We start from the raw sequence: 19,100 nt of genomic DNA on the forward strand, positions 1-19,100 counted from the left end.
CCACTAAACGCACTTTGCCCTTATTTCACAGCCAGCCAGTCTGTCGGCGTGCACACAGCCGCCGGCAGACCCGCTCGGCACCGCGGTCACAGGAGGCCCCACGCCACGGGGCCTAGCACAGGCGGCAGGGTTTCGTTAGCCCCCTTTGCGTACCCGTGACCGGACGGTAAACCTCCCGCACCTCCCCAGGGCCGCGCCAGCCCCCCAGGATGCCGAGGGCGGCAGCCGCCCCGGGGGCTGAGCCCTGCTCCCCGCCGCCTACAGACACCACCACATCACCCCGTCCTTTAACCCACACCCCAGCCTCCGAAAGGGGATTTAAATCAGACCCCCGGAAGCCGGGGCGGCCGGCGCAGAGCACGCCGGGATTTGTAGTCCCGACGCCCCATCCGGACCCTCAGGCGTTGAGCGCGAGCCCGGGCGGAGAAACCACAATTCCCCTGAGCCTCCGCGGCCGCCACCGCCCCAGCAGCGCAGGCGCAGTGGGGAGGGCTGGTTTTTGAATCCGCGGCGTTGTTATTGACGCCATATTCCTGGTGTGGGAGTCACGGAGGGAAGCGCCGCTGCCGCCCGGGCCCCACCGCCATCGCTCGTCATCGGCGGCCCCGGATCGGCTAACAGGACCCGGGCCCGCGCCCCTCGGCCCAGCTCCTAGCCCGCTACCAGCTGCGGGCGGAATTGGCCCGGCTAGGGCAGGGCGGGCGGCGAGAGCGGAGATCCAGCCGGCCGAGCCGGAGCCGCTGGCGGGACCGCTCCCCAGAGAGAGGCCGACGGAGAGGCGGTGGAGGCCCTGACGCAGCTGCCCCCTCCTTTCCCTGCCGCCCTCCTTTCCCTCCCCCCCTGCCCGCCCCAGACAGCGGGGAAGGCGCGTCTGGGCAGGGCCGGCTGCTGCCAGCAGCACCGCCGCTGCCGTCGTCTCCCTTGCCTCTCGCTCTGAGCCCCCTTCCTCCGCCCCGCCGCCGCCCCGCGCCATGGCTTGCGGCGCCACTTTGAAAAGGACTCTGGATTTCGACCCGCTGCTGAGCCCGGCGTCCCCGAAGCGGAGGCGATGTGCGCCATTGTCAGCCCCGGCCTCGGCCGCTGCCTCCTCGTCTTTCGCCGCCGCCTCCCCGCAGAAATACCTGCGCATGGAGCCCTCGCCCTTCGGAGAGGTGTCGTCCCGGCTCACCACAGGTGAGGGACGCGGCCCCGCCGTACTCGGCAGCCAGCCGGGGCGGCGGGTGGTGGGGAACTGAGGGGTGAGGGAGCGGCGGGGAGGGGGGCGGTGGGTGCGCAGGGCAGGGGGCCGGGAAGGCGACCTGGATGGGGGCGGGGAGCTGGGAGAAGAAGAAAAGGCGAAGGTTGGGTGGGTTTCGCGTTCTCCTCCAGCCATTTTTTGTCGGGCTGCACGGCTGGCAGCGGCGGGGCCGGGGCGATCCCCCCTCGGCTTGGCACCGCCGCGACGGAGACACAATAGAAATGGCCGTTTGCAGCAGGAGAGGGGGAGGAGGGACTTGGAGGAAGGAGGGGGGGCGGGTTGAGCCGTTGCGGGCGGGTGGCCATAGGAAAGGGGTCGGGAGGGTGGTGGTGGGGGTGGTGAGAAGACTGGAGAAAGGGACCTGAGCAGAAGAAGGGGGGGAACGTTGGTGGGGAAGCTTGATCCAGTGCCGGGAAAGTGAGGGCCGGCTTTTCTTGCGTCGGGGACGGGCACGGAGGATTTTTTTCCTCTTTATCACGGGTGCCTGGATGTGGCAAGGAGAGCCGCAGGGGCGAGTCAGGCTGCGGAAGCGCTGGGGGTGGCGGGGGGAGGAGATGACCATGGTGTCGGCGGGGCTGGGGCTCGCTTCCAGGAGGCGCCCGGAGCCCCTCTCGGTGGGGCCCCCATCGATCCGTTGAAGCCATTATCGGTGGGTCGAACGTTGCCCGAGCCGAGGCGGCGGCACCTCCTCCCGTTGCTCAGACATCGGGGGGGTGAGGGAGGAGGGAAGCGGGGGGAGGGCGGGGAGCGCGGTCTGTCATCAATCACCCGCAAAACGCCAGTGGGAAAAGGCAAAAGCAGATAAAACAAAGGGGTAATTCCGCTTCCAGTCCCGTAATGCGTGCCACAGTCCCGGATCACCCATTCTGTGGCATCCTTAAAGTTTGGTAGGAAAACCGAGAGATGAAAGCGATTGTGTGCAAGGGTGAGAGTTGCCTTCGGGGCAGATAAAATGGAATCGGGCAGTCTCCTCGTCCAGGAGACGTCGGGCGAGAGCAAAATCTTTTTACATTCTTAACGTGTGAGAGATGAGTCAGCCGATGCCCCTAAAAGCTATGGGTCTGCTTGTGTAAGTGTTCTCAAGCAAAGAATCGTCCTAGTTTGTTTTACCAGCGAGCAGGGAAAGAAGAAGGAATGAATCTTGGCCGGGCACGCAGGATTGATTGGCCCTTCCTTACGGTTAGTCTAGTGGGTAGCTTCCAGTAATGCACTTAAGAACGGCTAAGCTCGCAGCCATGAGTGGCTGTGGCGCTGAGGTATGGATCTGTGTCCTTTGTGTGCAGGAAAAAAAAGCCCTCTGCAGTTGTTGCAGCTGAATTCCTCCTCTTGCTGCTGCTGCGTTCGGTACTCCCTTTAAACAAAAGTTAGCTCCGGATTACTGCTGGTTATTACTGAGCGTTAAGTTTGAATATGTTTTCAAATTACCACCTCCTCCATGTAGGACAGTGCCTTGTTTTTATATTCTCAATTCTGAAAACTGTACAGTAGAGCATGTTTTTTACAGGTTTTAATCAAATTATAAATTGCTATGGAGGAAACACATAGAGGGCATACAGACTACTTAAACTTGGCATCAGTGCCTCAGTATTTTTTTGAACCTCTAGGAAAAGATCTTGAATGAGTCAGCGGTCTGGGATGGGAGCTGTGATGGATGGCACTCCCTGGTACAGTGAGGCATTACATGTACTTTGAGATAGATGCTTAAAATGACAATTGATTTGATTCTTTTTAGAAGGTAAGTGTGGCTTCATTGCAAGGCTTACTTTTGGCTCGTTTCCTTGGGATTTGGAGAGCTTAGGTTTTGAATATTTAGTATAAATATTGTCTGGCCAGTAAATGTGTATTGCTGAAAAGGGATAATAAAATTTTCAGTAGAGATAACCCACAGCAGTATTTGAGGCCATACCTGAATGTCTGTGTTAATGATTCTAAAGGCCTTGGAACTGAAAATGTTACTGAAGTTAAGCAAATACAGGCTTCATCTTACCTTGAGAAAATCAGAGGTGCAGGTGGTAATTCATGTGAGAGGGTGATTCTGTACTGACAAGGGTGTATTTCATGTAAGCCATTTGTATAATATAATGAAAAGCGAAGGTCCGTAAATCATGATGTCTTTTACAGCACTTGAATGCTCCTGAGCAAAACTTGAAACATTTAGAAATTGCTTGCATTTACATGTTTTGCTTAAAAGCTCCCTCTGTGGGGTCTGTTACAAGGAGAAATACCTTTGTATGGTGGGAGTGCAAATGTGACTGCTAAGCAGCTTGCTTAGGTTTTACTTGCTGTTGAATTTGTAGTTATTACCACATTGTGTGTATTTAATTTCGACCAGCAAACAAAACAAAGCTTGTAATTTTAAAGGAGCTGCTTGAAAGGTTGTGTGGAATTCATCTCATCCAATTTTGTAAATGTATGTATGACCTAATAATTTGTAGCTTTCATGATAGTAGGAAGAAACAGACCATTTATTCTAGAGCTCTGGCTTAGGATGAGGCAGTTTGCTATAGAAAAATGTGTTGTTTTCCATTGACTGCACAATGAATTTACATGACCATTTCTGATGCAGATGTCTGCATTTGGATCAGATAAGTCTTACTCTGTGTGTGAAAGGAATTCCAGCCTGACTTCAAAAAGTGCTGCCAGCTGAGTCACTGTTTTGTTCAGTTCTTATATTGGGAAATCTAGTAACAATAGCCAGAATTCAGTTGACTTCAGTTATGGTTTTCTGTGTGTTACTGCAGTGGTTAGGGTTCCAGCACTTAAAAAAGTGTCTGTCTGAATTTTATTTAATGAAAGTTAATGGTTATACAAAATCAGAGCTCTGAATATAAAATCTGAGGCTGCTACTTCATTTTAAGTTCGCGCTTCAGCATTTTTCTTCTGTCTGATACTCTGTCCTGGTAGCGTTTAACTGTACCCAGTGGAGACTATATCAGCACTAGAACTTCTTACCACATGGTGAATTGTTTAGAATGATGAATTATTTGGAAGTAGACTATGGGTTGATGGAGGGTGGTGCTGAGAACTAAGAGTACAGTGTGGTAGTCATATGAGAAAACAGCTGTCTTCAGAGTGATCATAGACAAACGTTATGTCTGTTTGAGAGAGGGCAGGCTTATTCAAGATAAATTTTATCTCCAACAAGAGTGTTTTAATATTTTGTGGTTATTTGAACAGCTGTTAAGTTACTTCCAGTTTTTCGGTGAATTTGGCAGCCAGACTGCAGTTGTGGCTTTACCTTCTGTGGAACTGTGCTTACTGGCTTGAGCATGCTAATGTGTGTGCAGGCTAATTTTTGAATACCATTGTTTGCATCTAGAATGAACATTTTTAAAACAGTGTTCACTAAAAGTGGTGCAGACCATACCTGCCTGGCATAAGACGGGTTTGATTTTGAAAAAGTGGCTCTAAGAAGTTTCCTACTGCTTGAATACTACAGTTGAGTTTTACTTTCATGTAAGTTTTAGCTATAATGAATCTGTTGTGTCTGATCAGAGTAACTGCACTTCAGTCTGGATGCCTGCGTGTAGTGCAGTGTACATGTTCGATTTCCTTTGAAACCCTAAGAGCTGCCCTGTTTCAAAGCTGTTAAATGAATACTATAGGGTGAAAGGAGGAAGCAGTGGCAGTATTGTTTTTCTGTTCTGCCATTATTTGCAGCTTTACCCTGATGAAAGATTATGTTGGGGTGGGAGGGGAGAAGAGGGAAAGAAAGAAAAAGAACAATAAATTATCCTGAAGTTGTTTAAATTCAAAGGCAGGTCGGTGTAGAAAGCCTGAATGTCTGGATATTCCTGAGACTGAAGCAACAGTGGGAAGTACAGTCCAAAGAAATGGAAGCTGGTGGGGGGAGAAGGGAGATGGAATGTTGACCTTAGGGCTTTAAATCTAATTCGTGCTACGTAGTAACTGAGAAGACAAACTGAGATCAGCAGCTTGCCTCCATACTCCTTTTCTGAAGTCTGGGGTTCGCTTGCAGCTAGAACTTAGTAGAATCAGAATGTTACATTTAAAAACAGTTTGTGAAATTACTTAAAAATGCACAAACTTTTTCATCTGTACATGCAATTTTTCCTCCATCTGAAATATTCATCTGCCTTCCCCAGCAACTAATTAATGTTGCAAACCAAAAATTGTACTGGGTTGAGTTATTGAGAACAGTCTTTCAACTCAGAACACTGGTTGAAATCCAAGGAGAGATAATGTCAAATGTTTGATGGAACATGGAAACTACTAAATTTATGCAGTATTGAGTTATGAGTGTGCATAAGTGCATATTTGTGCATATTTGCTGCTCAAACACAGTCATAAGGCAAATGTCTGGTTAAAGACAGCAAATGGAGTTGTTTCTAAGAGTCCTTCACGTGGGACTCTTTACAAACAGAAGGCAGCTAAATTTCTCTTTAATGTATACCTTGTTCCTTCACAAAATAATCTGAGGGGAAGAAAACCCAGGATCTAGTTAAGACAAATTTTCAAAATTACTGCAAGAAAATGACTTCCGAGCTGTCTGAATAGGAAGAACTGTAAGTCTTCCCATCAGGCTGTCCTCCCATGACCTCTCAGTTGCCCTGTTGAGCAAACTGACTGTTTCTGTCTGAAACTTGGTCAGACAATGGCCAAGTGCAGGTTTGGTTTTAAAATGAGCATATCTAGCAGTTTAGGAATGTGACGTATTAGTAGTGCTGTATCTCCTTCTGCTTAATTTCTGTTTTGTTAACATTTATCTGCATGTGTATTTATTGCTAAATTACCCTGGCAAGATGCCAGTTTTCTCATTGTGCTCCAGTATTGCAGAAATCATTGGGATTAAAGAAACAAAAACGTTCCCACCCCTTCCAAAAAAAAAAAAAAAAAAAGGCAACACATAATGTCTGCATCTGGAGTTGATAATTTATATGAGAAATTTCTACAGATGCCTGTGGTACCTATAAATGTTAAATACCCTTGGTTGTAGATGTCATAAAATGTTGAAGCAGGTTTTTGTTTCAGTGGCAAGTCTGATAAATGCAATGTGACATACTTTTTTTATGTGAAGACAAAGATCTAATTGCTGTGTCTAATACATTTTGCATTGCTTGATTTATTTTTCATTCCTCAACCCCTTGATCAGGAGAACTGGGATTTCCTGAAATAACATATTGTCAGAATGAGCTAATGCATATGTGAGCATCCAGCTTATTGTGGGAGAACCAGAACCTTCGTCAGCCTTAGACCTTGAGTAATAGGATCTGGTGGGGTGGCTAGCTCTGTGCCACAGAGTCCCATTACGAGCTGCTTCTGGCTGTTCATTAGCTACAGACACTGGCTGTGAAGTGTCAGCATATTCCAGTTATCAGTGTTCTCTCTGGCTTAGAGCATGCTCCTCTGAGGTGAGCATTTTTTCCAGAAGTATACATTCTGTTACTGAAGTCTAACAGTCCATGCCTACTTAAGAAACGTAACTGGAACAGTTGATGTCTGTGACCAAAGCAGGAGAATAAGAGGAGTATCTGGATTATTTTAATTTCTGTCTGTGCCTGTGGTAGATACCCTGGTTAAGTAGATGGGTACCCTGGTTAGGTAGATAGAAAAAGTGAAGAATAGTTACCCATTGCCATGTTGCAGTGCTGCCCTTAGTGAAAGCTAGCTGCTTAAAATTAACATTGTCTGTAGTCTGGTGGGAAGACCAAAACTAGGAATGTGGTAGCATCAACTAGATGTTGAATAAGCGTGATGGCCTAATGGAGAAGTTAAAAATTTGAACTAGGACAGTGAAACAGTTTTGCTTTGACGGGAGCTGAAGTCCCAGAAAATGTACGTGATTGACATCAGGATAGCATTTGCTTGATTCACTTAGAAGAAATCTCAGGCATGGTTCAAGTTTGAATGCATATGTTGAATGGTGACATTGCAGACTGAAACCTGAGCTTTAGATTCCATTTCAGGTCAGGAAAACTGCTGCTCTGATTTCAGCCTATTGAGTCACCTTCCTATGTATTTTGCCAAAGTTTCCTTCAGCTAAAAGAGAGAAGCCAGGAACTAAGATGAGAGATTGCTGGTTTAAAAATGAAGGCAAAAGAAAAAAATCCTTCAGGGGAAACAATCAGCACTTTCATAGTTGATAAGCGGTTATTAAACTGCGGAAGAAAATTGTTTGCCTTGTTACATTTTCAAGTTGAACTGCTGTTTCTCTTGTACGTAATTTCTAGGTAATTACAGGTCAGAATGAAGTAATTAGATGACAGAACTTTGAAAAAGAACAACTTGCCTTTTATCATGAATTAAAGGAAGTAAGAAGACAACATCACTCCTTGGAAATGAATATTTGGCTTTGTAATCCATTAGTGTGACAGATCATATTCTGATTTGCCGTTTCACATTTTATTCTCTCCTCATTGGGAGTTAAAGCAGCTGAGACGTGAAACATTGTTTCCCCGAGTCACATCTCTTACTCTGTAAGAAGGCTGGTGTCAATGTTGTCCTTCATCTAGTGTGATCTTTCACGAAGCTGTGTACTCAACTTTATGCTCTCAGTACATTGTGCTCTAGATAAAGAGAATATCAGCGTATTTCATTATTTTCAGGTGTATTTGACTGAATCCTGTATACCTTTAGTGGTCTTGGTGAGAAAGTAGCAGACTTTGTTTGCCATTCTTTATCTTAGCCTTGAACTTGAAGGAGGAGAAAGGGCAATATAATACAGTCTTGCATAACAGGCTGAGATTCATAATCATCCTGAAATTGAAGCATTGTTTATGAAGTACCAATTCATTTCAGTATGTTAGCAGTGTGGCTTTTTCTTGCTACTACCTTAAGGTGGAGGTATCCGTAACCAGTAAGGAACACTGAGCAAAAAGGGTAAGGTGAAATTAAAAAGAAACTGAGGGTAGGCCTCAGTGATACATGCTTTATCATATTAAATACATTCTTTTTGTAATATCATAAATTATTGTGTGACGTACAATGTCTCATTTGAACTTAAGCGCCTATGAGATGTCATTGTTGAAAAAGGCAATTTGGGCCTTGACGTTGAGGAGCACACAAAAAACATCTCTCCTATGTTTGACACCAGTTAAATGAACATTTTAATTCAGTTGTCAGCTGCAGAGTTAATAGTCAGAGCTAATTGGAAGTAAGAAAGGTTAAGAAAATGAACTTGAAAAAGCAGGAAGGTTTTCTAGAATTGAAACTAGGTTGGAGAATGACATCTACTAATGCTAAGCTTTGTTTAACTGGGCCAGAGGTTTAAAGGGCTTTGCAGTTAGCTGTCTGTCATAAAAGTATTGTTCAAAAGTTGTCTGGTTTGAGCTGCCTTAATATTTAACGGTTTCTTTCAAGTGCTGACATGCTATAGAAATTGTTTTGAACAGAATCTGTTTGTTCATCAAACAGTTTTGTGGATTTATTAAGCAAAACTGTAAATGCCAGAACTTTGGTGAACTTAAACAGCTTATTCTGCTAGATTGTTAAAAAAAAAAAAAAAAACCAAAAAAAAAACAAACAACCACAAACTAATTCAATTTGACATTCAGATTTTCATTTAAAATGAGTCATGAATATTTGCAAGCTTACATTTCACTTCACAATGAAGTAGTTTTGTTTAAAGTCAAAGATTTTATGCCACTGTATGTTAATTAAAATGCCTGTTCAGTTTTTGCTGCTGCAGAAATGTGCCTGCTTAGTTTGAAGGATTACTAGTCTGTTCATTCATGTGTGAAGTTATTGAACAGTTTGGTGCCACATTAAACTTGTGTTTCTTGATTATTAATCTCCATTTTACCAATGGTGGAAACTGGGAAGTATGAGGCGAGTCATTTTCATAGTCATCTTGCCTACTAACAGCACAGAACTGAGCAGAGCTTGTACTCCAGTTCTCTGTACTGAGCAGTAGTACATTAAGTCTCATAAATTAGATTAAGTAGAGGAATACTGTATACCAGAGCAAGTTACGTACGTGTTCTGCGAGTGTGTTCAGTTAGGACTTCATGCTTTTCTCTTTCTGCCAGTGGTTGTTTGCAATGTGGACAGTGTATTGTCACATTTAGATAGTCCCCTGCTCCGTTTCACTTTGCTTGGTTTTATTTCTTTACCTGAAGTTATAGTAATGCAGACTGTCAGAAGTGGTTTTCTCAGAGCTGGGAACTCCCAATGGTGTATCTTGAGATTTTTTTATTTTCAGAGCAAGATTTGAAGATGGCAAGTTTAAAAGTGTTGTTAAATTAGAAGCAGGTTAGAAATTACTGCAATATCATTGAGACTTCTGTGTTCACCATTCAGTATAATTGGGATTAGAACCATGTATCGTTGGTGTAAAGATCTTAGTTTTCTATCCATATTCTTCCCCTGCCCCCCAGTTGCTCTCACTCCTTCTATTCTGGCTGCTGTTTTAACATTGTCCTTGAATTACTCCGTATTTAATTTACAGGGGTTGATAGGACTGGAGGAAACCTGGCTGATGATTGTTATTTTAACTTGCAGTTTTATCCATTGACCAGAGACAAGAGTCTGTTTGGGTTTGGGTTTTTTTTTTTTCTTGGTTTTTTTTCTTGGTTTTTTTTTTATGATTTTGGTGGTTAGTGTTGTTTGAGAATGTGTCTGCAAGACAATAATAGAAAGGTGAGCTGTAAAGAAGATTATTATCGAAGTTGTTGTGCCCAAAATTTGGCTGATGCTGTTGCAGTTCATATGGAATTTGGAAAGTATGTCCAGGACCAGTAGTCATAGTGAAGGTTGCACATGGTCCATTACATTTTTCAGTTGATGTAAATACAGTGTGAATGTTTCTCTTAGTGTAGACACTTCAGGACAGATGTTCTCTTATGAGCTAATTCTGTTCCCACTCAAAATTATGTACTATCACTTTAGCTAGAACAGCATTTGATTCTGAAGAAAAGTATTGTTTTATTACCATAATGCCGTTGAGTAGAGCTGTTGCAGGGCCATTCTCCCACTGCTGCAGTGTGTATGCATGTGACTAATTCGACATGGGATTCTGTTAAATTTTGGAAGCCTGACTGCGTCTCCATTTAACCTGATTTATTATTTTTGTACCACACTGGAGCATAATGCGTATCTTGTCCTACAAAAAGTGTGACTCCTCCAGGCATCCTTGAGTGCTTTTTTCCCCCCTTTCTAGTTTCCTTCTCTTCATTTCTCTACTGAGCTGCTTTATTGTGTCTTCTGCATTTGCTTCTGCTTTGAACCAACTTACTGATCTCCCTTTACGGAGTTGAAAATTGTACAAGCGCTGTAGGCATGGGACTGAAAAGGTATATAAGCTGTAAGGCTTTAATCAGAGAACAAAATCCAAGGAAGAAGCTCCTTCACTGACAAAAGCTGGTATTCTTGTTGACTGTGGAAACAGTTTCCTCTTCTTTTATATATTGGGAGCTCCTGGACCGACTTACAGAGTTGAACCACCACAACAGCTAAACCTGTGAAATAGAAATTGGCAAATGTTTGCTTCTGCTTGGCCTACCACAGGCTTCCTTCACTGACTGACCAAGCTGGTAGCTGAAGTTACTTGTTCACATCACATGGTTGCTTACTAGAAAACGTTCTAATAAGGAAGCTCAATAGCATACTGTTAACAAACCTGAAAACTAGTGGAGAATTTTTCATGGTATTGTGTTGGCAAAATGCTGAGCAGAAGTAGAAAGGTACTGAGTGGAGTACTTGCAACTCTCGCATGATCAAATAGATTTGTATGTACCTGAGTTTCGGAAAGCTGTCTTTGCCGAAAGTCTGGAAGACTCAGTGGAAGCTGATTCTATAGGAAATTTTTCAGAAAAGGCATGCAGGATTGATAATTTTACTGCAAGGATTACCTCTCTCTTGTAATGCTGCAGTGAAAATGAGATTATTAAAAATACTTGCTGTATTTTATTCAGTGTGATCAAATACTGAGCTACATATTGCTATACTCCTTTAAAAGAGGCTGTTGATCCATCCATTGTCTTTATTAGGATAGATCTGAGGTTGTCAGAAATGTTGTGGAATGCTTTTGTATTTTGCCTGTGGGATTGCCATTTTTTGAGATTTTAAGTAGTAGTTGGTTCATGTACGTATTTTATTCTGGAATTTTTTGTTATCCATAACAGTATGCGTGATAAATGCTGTCTGGGGGAGAAAGATTACTGCAAATTAAATGTATGAAGGGAAGATTATAAATACCAGTAGAAGTTCTACAGACTATTTTTTATCTGTATATTGTATTGTTGATAGTTCATAAATTTTAACCTTATGCTGTTTATTTTTGTTAGCAGCACTCTGGCACTGATACCTGACCTTAACTAACAACATTTTTGTTAGTGTTCTGGTGCAAACAGTCTGGAGTTACTTTCACTTAGAGTCATTCTTTGTGTCTTGGGTAAAACGTGGTGGGTTTTGCAGGCCATGTTTAAAGAATCTATCATCTGTTCATTCCTTGCAGTGTTTGGTGCTTGACTGGAAACCAAGTCAAGTAAAACCTTGGATTGTAATTATTTTAGGCTTATTTTTTATATTGTTTTTCTTTCTAGAACAAATTCTGTACAACATAAAACAGGAGTACAAACGCATGCAGAAGAGGAGACACTTAGAAAATAGCTTCCAGCAGACAGATCCTTGTTGTTCTAGTGATGCACAGCCACATGCATTTCTCCTTACTGGACCAGCTTTGCCAGGTACCTGGAAAATTCTGTGTAACTTCTGCTTTGTCTTTTTAGACTCTGTTATGTAGATAATTTTTCCTAGTTATCTTTATAGGACCTTCTCTCCAGTTACTGTTGCTTTTTTTGGCAATGAATGCTGTGTAATTTTGCTATATGCTGTTAGACTCCTGCTTGAGTAAATAATTTTCCTCAGTTATCTGGTGTTACATGGCACAGTCTCACCAGTTACTGTTGCTTTTTTTGGCAATATTAGCATTGACCTGGAGGATTGTAGCTTCTTGTTTTGAGAACCAGTAGGACACAAAGCTTGCATTGTTTTCAGGAGATGGTCCTGCATACCCTGCCACTGATACTGTAATAGGCTTTTTGCAAAGCATCTGTCTTTGCACAGATGTACTGTACTGACAGTTTTACATGAAATAGAAGCTTAAATTTGTAAATGGCATTCACAGTGTTGTGTAAGATGCCTGTGCATATTGCCCATGGTAGACTTCTTCCTTTTGAGGGTCCAATTTTAATAGTAATTAGCATTCAAATGCATTCAAATGGCAGAGAAAGTCTTCTCCAAATTCTTTGTAAAGCTTCTAATGTCAAAGTTGTGAAGGAAATTGATTTTAAAGTGGTTCTGAACTACTTTTAAGTGTAAATTTGTGTGCCTGAATATTTAATCTTAGGTACTTCATCTGCAGCGTCATCACCATTGAAAAAAGAACAGCCCCTGTTTACTCTCAGACAAGTTGGAATGATCTGTGAACGCTTGCTGAAAGAACGTGAAGAGAAAATCCGTGAAGAGTATGAAGAAATTTTGACCACAAAACTTGCAGGTATATTATAGTTCAAAATAATGTGTTAGGATGAGTTTGAAAGCTTAAAGCTTTTCATTCCGTTTGTTACACTGTACTTTTTTTCTGACCTAACATGATCAAGATTGCATACAGGACAGAAAAAATGGTGTGTAGTCACTTTGATAGGTTTTTTTCTTCTATGCTGGCTTGGGTAGAAACTGACTGCTGGGTATCAGTTGAAAGTGTGGATTTATTTCACATGGAAATTTTTCTTGCTATGATGTCTGAATTGATGATTTCCTCTTTTTTTGTTTTTTAGTGGGTTTTTGTTTTGTTTGCTAGAAAGCCTTTCTCTTCTACTGGCTTAAGGGACCTTTGTGAAGGGTTTTGGGGTTTTTTTTCCTCCTGCTTAGGAACTGACTTCCTTTTTCTGGAATTTGGCAAGATGACAGTACCTAAGATTTCCCTTTCTCTTCCCAGTACTTGCCATTACATTGCTGCCAGCAGTGTTTGGTATCTGTCCGAGTGTCAGTCTTTCAGCTGATGCTCTTTGTTGAATTGTTATATTTCACACCATTTAGCTCATGTTTTTGGTGCCTGATGCCAACTTAGTTTTCCATAAGGTTCATGTTAATGTCAGCATTATAAGTAGGACCTTTCTTTGCTTGAAGTCCTCTACACTCTAAGCACTTTGCTAGCATTTGAGCATCTAAATTGTGGTGCATTCAGAGGTAGGTGCCTTCACAGTATGATGCAGTGTCTAATTTAATATTTATGGTGATTATAACAGACATCTGAGTGCACTTTTGGGGCAGCAAACCTGCTTTTGACTCCCCACAGCTGTTCTGCCTCCCACCTCAAAACACATCAAAATTAAAGTTTGCAGATCTCTTCTGGTATGGTAGGAGTGGTGTGGCCATGCAGTGTCAGCAGACTTGAAGTCACCCTTGTGGCTTGCCTTTGAGAGTATGGTCTCTGCACCTGAGCCTTTGTTCACGTTCTGTATTGCTGACCTGCCATTGCTGTGTAAGAAATAGCTACAGTGCTGAGTCCCTCTTAAATCTACATCTATTTACAACTGGAGCTAGAGCTCTAAATACTTTCGTTGCTTTGGAGCTAATGCTCCATTTCTGTGCTTATAACCTGCTTCAGACTGATGAATTATGACCCTTTAGAGTGATATTCTTCCAATTTGTGTATGTTAGGAATTGGGTCACTTCTTGCATTCTCTTAAATACATTTCAGTTAGCAGTGATCACAATAACCATTTGAAGACCAGATACATTTACATTTGTTCCAGACACTTTCTGAGTACAAACTTGTAGTTCTTTACAAGCAGGAAACCCTCTGGCAGGTTCCTTACGTGTGCTCCATCTGTTAGTCCCAAAGGGAACGTTCTCTTTCCCCTTTGTTTTTTTTTTTTTTTGAAGGGAGGGGGGTGCTTTGCAGTGAGATGGGTTAGGTTCTTGTTCTTAGGATGGTGGTCATCAAAAGACTGAGAAAGATCATGTTACTGCATCCCATGTATCAAGCCAGTATTACATTTTCAGTATTACATGGAGCTTTTAGAGACTGCCAGAAGAATTTAGAAATTCCTTACATAGAAGGGCAGTTATATTTTTCTGCCGACAGATACCCTTTTCTAGACTTTGTACTGTAAGGTGATACTCATTCTTACAATCTAGTGAAGTCAATGGAAATGTAACTGGGAATTCTGTGATTAATCTCAATTGAATAGCTTCTTTCAAATTACTTAATATTTGGATCTGGGATATTTTCCTTATTCCTTTCTGAATCACAGTTTTCTTGTAGGTAGATAACCAGATGCTGCTTATATTTTTTTTTTTTTTTCTTCTCCCGTGTTCTTTGTGAGCGGAGTTGTCTTTCACACAGAGTGGGTGTTTGATAAATGGAAAACTCAGATCATGCTAATGCCCTGATTTCCCTTCCTGCCTGTTACCTGAAACTGCTGTGTTAGCATAAACTTGGGTTTGCAAGATCCTGTGCAGATTTTAAAACCAGAAGAGTTCAAGAGACTAAATGACGCTTTCGCTTGAAAGGTTTTCTAGAATCCGGTTGTGAAAACCAGCTTTTTATACCAAAGGTCAGGTCACATAGTAATTGTGTTTGTACTTATGTTGTTCAGCCGCCTTCTGATTGAAAACAGACAGTAGTTAGAACATACATGATACAGGATGCCAGTGGTGTAAGTGTCTTTACAAGTATTCACTTAAATTTTCAAACAGCTCACTGTAGGTTGCTCAGACCTTTGAGCTGCTTAACTTCCTGAATCTGAATGCCACAAGAAGAGGGATTTTTAGTAACGCTGGATTCTTTAAATTTCCAAAGTCATAATTTTTAACAAAGATGATGCTAAAAAGCAGCTGTGTATGTTGACTTAAACCTTTAAAGAAGAAAGCTTGCAAGTTGGTTTCTGGCCTTTAATACATACTTTGAGGAAAAGTTCTAGTTTCTGTTATTTTTGGAAGTGGTTTCTGGGCAACAGATCCTTCAATCTGCTCTTTGTGCTATTTTGTTGTTTGGCTAAGATCCTCGCATGGCTGCTGAAAAGCCATCAGTCAGAACTGCAGTGAACAGAGGTCCTGCTTGTTGGGCAGAGGGGAACTGGCTGCCATGGCTCTGGGCCCCTTTGGCCAGGGATGGATGTCCTTAGGTCTTGGGGTCAGATCCGAACTTCGGGCTGCTGCTGAACTACTTGCTGATTACTGATACCCTGTTTACTTCAAAGGTGAAGCTCATCCCTGCAAGAGGATGGGGACTTTAATGGGGCAAACCTGTGGGACTAGGAACCACTACAAATCTAACTGCATTTTTGGTTGAAGATTGCCTTCTTTGACCTTGCCCCTTTCTCAGAACACCCCACATTGCTGCACATGTATTTTTCCACAAGGGAGGAAGGGGAATGGAGAGGAGCGGCATCTGGTAGATATTACTCTCCTTGTTCAATTTCCTAACTCTGAAAGGTGATATCCTGCTGATGAGTGCAATATTAAACTGAATAAAATATTGCAAATGTATTTGTGTGTATGTGCATAGAAAGAATAATCTTTCAGGAAAATAGAAATACTTCTTTCAAAGCCAAATTCATACATTTGAATCTAAATTTCATTTCGGATTGCGCAGTAGCTGTTTTTGGGAAGTCCACAGTCGGCTACATGTCTCTGTTGTGGCTGCTTCTGTGATTGGAGTTAGTTAAGTGCTAGTCACTTGGTGTTTCATTCTTTTAGTTTGTTACTTCTGTTTGATTTTCTGCTGGTCAACAAAAAGAATTTCCTAATTCCGTAGCAAGTGCCTTTCCTCTGCTTCTGTGTTTCCATTTCATTAAATGGACTTTCTTGCGTCTGGTACTGATAAAAGCAGAGGTTGTGATTCCAACCCTAGCACTGACTTTAATGCTATGTTTGCTTAACTACTCTGCCCCCATTATGGATCTGTGAAATGAGCACATTTGATTACTTCAAAACACAGTGTCTGATGCTTTGCAGGCATTAGGTATGTTGAGGTCTGTGTGTGTGTGCAGCACAGTTCTCCTTGAGCATATTACCGTCATTCCCATTACAGATGTTTATATGGGAAAGTTTCTTAATTAGGGGGACATTGTTTTGGGGATGGTCAGGAATTGGGATTTTGGACATTGCTGCATTGCTGTTCTGGGGGATGAAAAGGTATGAACTGTGTAAAGTCACTTAAAACTACTGTTAGTGGGTGTGTATTTAACTTGTATGTATGAAAAAGTATGTTCCAGCTTCAGTTAATGTACTCACATTTCTGCTTCATGCTTGCAGAGCAATATGACGCATTTGTGAAGTTCACGCATGATCAAATCATGCGACGATATGGAGAACAGCCTGCCAGTTGTGAGTATTGATTCCTTTGGATTCTTCTTGCACCGTTACGTTAGCAAATGTTCAGGAATTGAAATGGCCAGACTTTGTTGTTAAGCTACAGCTAGGCCCCAAGTTAAAAGTATCTTAAACTGGTAAAGAGAAAGGCCGACCAAGGTCGAAAGGAAGACATGGGATAAAATGCCGATTTTTGTTTTAAAAATCTGGGACTGTCTCCCATAACACGCTGGTGGTGTATTTCTGAAGCAGGGTTTGATGTAGTCATGGCAGATTTGTGACAGAGCTGGCATGTATTAACTCCATTATTAACTCTTGCTTTTTTTTCTCTTTCCAGACGTTTCATGAATCACACTTTCTGCATATGTGGGCTGCCCTGTACACCCCGTTTTATTGTTGCAAGCTGTCCCAGTAAAGACTTGCAGCAATGCCATATTTTTTCCCCCTGTGAACACAGGTTATTTCAAGCTTTTGTCAGTGGCAACCACTCTTATGCAGCAACTGGTTTTGGAGTGCTCCCTGATGTCAGTACCACCTGGATGTGGACCTTTGCTACCTGTAATAATACCAGTGGCCTCATTTGCTGTATCATTACAATTTGGCTTCTTATGTTAATAAGTTTGAAAAAGTTAAAGGATTAAAGCTGGTGTTCTAGAAGTTGCCCTTCACTGGTTGTGTAAATAAAATTGTAGAATGACACTTCTGACTGAAGTTAGTGTGATTTTCATAACTGTGCACTACAACAAAGCTGTAATCACAGTTAAGTTAGAATGTAATCCCAGGACAATTTTAAGCAAATAGCCCACAGTACTGCCTGTGAAATAGTGAAGGAGGGCATTTCTGTATTCCATGACTTTTTTTGGGTTAAGAATGGGTTTATATGATTTCTCATTTTTGTAGTTTTTATTTATTCTATCAGTCTTTAACAAATGTTTATTGCTGCAATTTTTCAGTGTATCATTGTTTTACTGCCCTTGTAGTACTGGAATTTAGTTGGAAGAATAAAACATTTACTTCTAATCTGTTTGTTTTTCATACGCAGGTGGAAGTTTCGCTGTGTACGAATAAACTTAAATCTGTTTAAATGAAAACTTTATTCACTGGCAGGAGCGGGTGGGTCAGAATTTTAGATCAGGAGAAAGAGGTGGGTGAAAATCTTTGGTAATTCTTCAGAGGCAAAGAAGTCTTTCTTAGATTAGCTGTGGTGTTTTCCTGTTGTGGAAGCATGTTTGGTACAGAACTGATAAGAAACTGTTGATTTAGCTTGCTGCAGCTGCCTCAAAAGGCTGTGTTTGTCCTTCGGATTGAAATGACGCATTAAAGGAAATCTGTTTGTAAGATAGGGCAGGCGCTTGACACCACAAGCTGCAACTGCTTAGGTACTGGAAGAGCTAAAGGTGTGTAATCTCTGTGTTCAGGGTCGAGGAGTTTGTTGTTGGATGCATTCAGCTTTTTCCAGACTGCTGTATCAGTGCTGGCTGCTGCTGTCTGTGCAGTTCTGAGTCCCAGAGTGAATTACTGCAAAGTTACTACATGGCAAGTCCAGATCTGTGTGTTGTGGGGTAGAGGTACTGCTTACCAAAGGACTCAGGGTATCTGCTTTGGGACTTGAAAGCAATTCCAAAGTAATCCTTCAATTATAAACTGTCTTCTCTAACTTACTGCCAGCTCCTGATTAAGTGCAAGTCTGTTGTGTAATTGGTCTTTGTACCATTTGAAATTAGCAGGAGAGTTCTAGTTGAAATGGAATTGAAACCTCAGTTGGTAGTTGCAGGCATTTATTGGCTTATGCTGGTGCTTATGGTATCATAGAAGCCATGTGATGAACTCTAGTTCTTTGTGAAGGTTTATTCACTCGGGAGGTTGCAGGTTCAGAATTGGGCCCACTGCCGCAGTATCACAGTATTTTCTGCTGACTTTCCTGAGACTCAGCTTACCTAAATATTTGGATTCTTCTTACTGTATTTTCCAAGTCTCAGAAATGGGAAATGTATGCTAGGCTCCCTTCTCAGATTTTATCTGAAAGGAAAACCAAGATTTTCAAGGGCTGTAATTCCTGGGTGTCTGCCTTAGGGTTCTCAGTCCCTCTCCTTACTGCTCCTGATTTTTTGCCCTCTTTTTATTAACTTGCCCAGGGTAGGAAAGCCACTACTTCTAGGTGGACCACTACCCAAACTCCAACATCCTGATACGTCTCCTCTAACTTCTGTGTTCTTATCTTTTCCTCTGGGATATTAAGAGTTATAAATAAGAAGTGATGTCATGTTAGCACCCAGCCACTCCTGTGCTGCTGCAAATTAATGCATAATGAGCAGTCTTCTGGCATATGAAATACAATGCCACCGTGGGTGCTTGTGCATCACAGCTGTGGTATGCTTAATTTCTGCCTGGTTTGGAAATGAGGTTGCATTCTTTGAAGTACTCCATATTGTTTTAACCTGCTGCTTGTTCTGTCATGGACCTTAAACTGGCTCCTTTTCCTAATGTCGGTGCCAGTGTCTGGTGATGAATTTCACGTGAAAGGCTTGTTCTAACCGGTGACTTACTCTGTCGCAGGAAAATTATTTGCTGCTTGGTTACT

The 19,100-nt window shown here is 42.3% G+C and overlaps 1 protein-coding gene across 4 annotated transcripts; it reads left to right on the forward strand.

The window, feature by feature from the left end:
* Nucleotides 1-484: 484 nt before the first annotated feature.
* Nucleotides 485-17,218, forward strand: AKIRIN2 (akirin 2). 4 transcript variants are annotated; one of them, XM_065681268.1, is made up of 5 exons: nucleotides 499-1,173; nucleotides 11,740-11,883; nucleotides 12,561-12,695; nucleotides 16,463-16,534; nucleotides 16,857-17,218. In XM_065681268.1, the coding sequence occupies exons 1-5, from the start codon at nucleotides 972-974 to the stop codon at nucleotides 16,865-16,867; spliced, it is 564 nt and encodes a 187-aa protein (XP_065537340.1). In that variant the 5' UTR covers nucleotides 499-971; the 3' UTR covers nucleotides 16,868-17,218. The 4 variants fall into 4 exon arrangements, with proteins under 4 accessions (XP_065537339.1, XP_065537337.1, XP_065537340.1 ...); XM_065681266.1 differs by having other exon boundaries at nucleotides 503-1,173; nucleotides 12,546-12,695; XM_065681267.1 differs by lacking the exons at nucleotides 16,463-16,534; nucleotides 16,857-17,218 and adding an exon at nucleotides 15,406-15,586 and having other exon boundaries at nucleotides 485-1,173.
* Nucleotides 17,219-19,100: the final 1,882 nt, after the last annotated feature.

This window comes from Lathamus discolor, chromosome 5, assembly GCF_037157495.1.
Source record: "Lathamus discolor isolate bLatDis1 chromosome 5, bLatDis1.hap1, whole genome shotgun sequence".
Taxonomy (NCBI): Eukaryota; Metazoa; Chordata; class Aves; order Psittaciformes; family Psittacidae; genus Lathamus; species Lathamus discolor.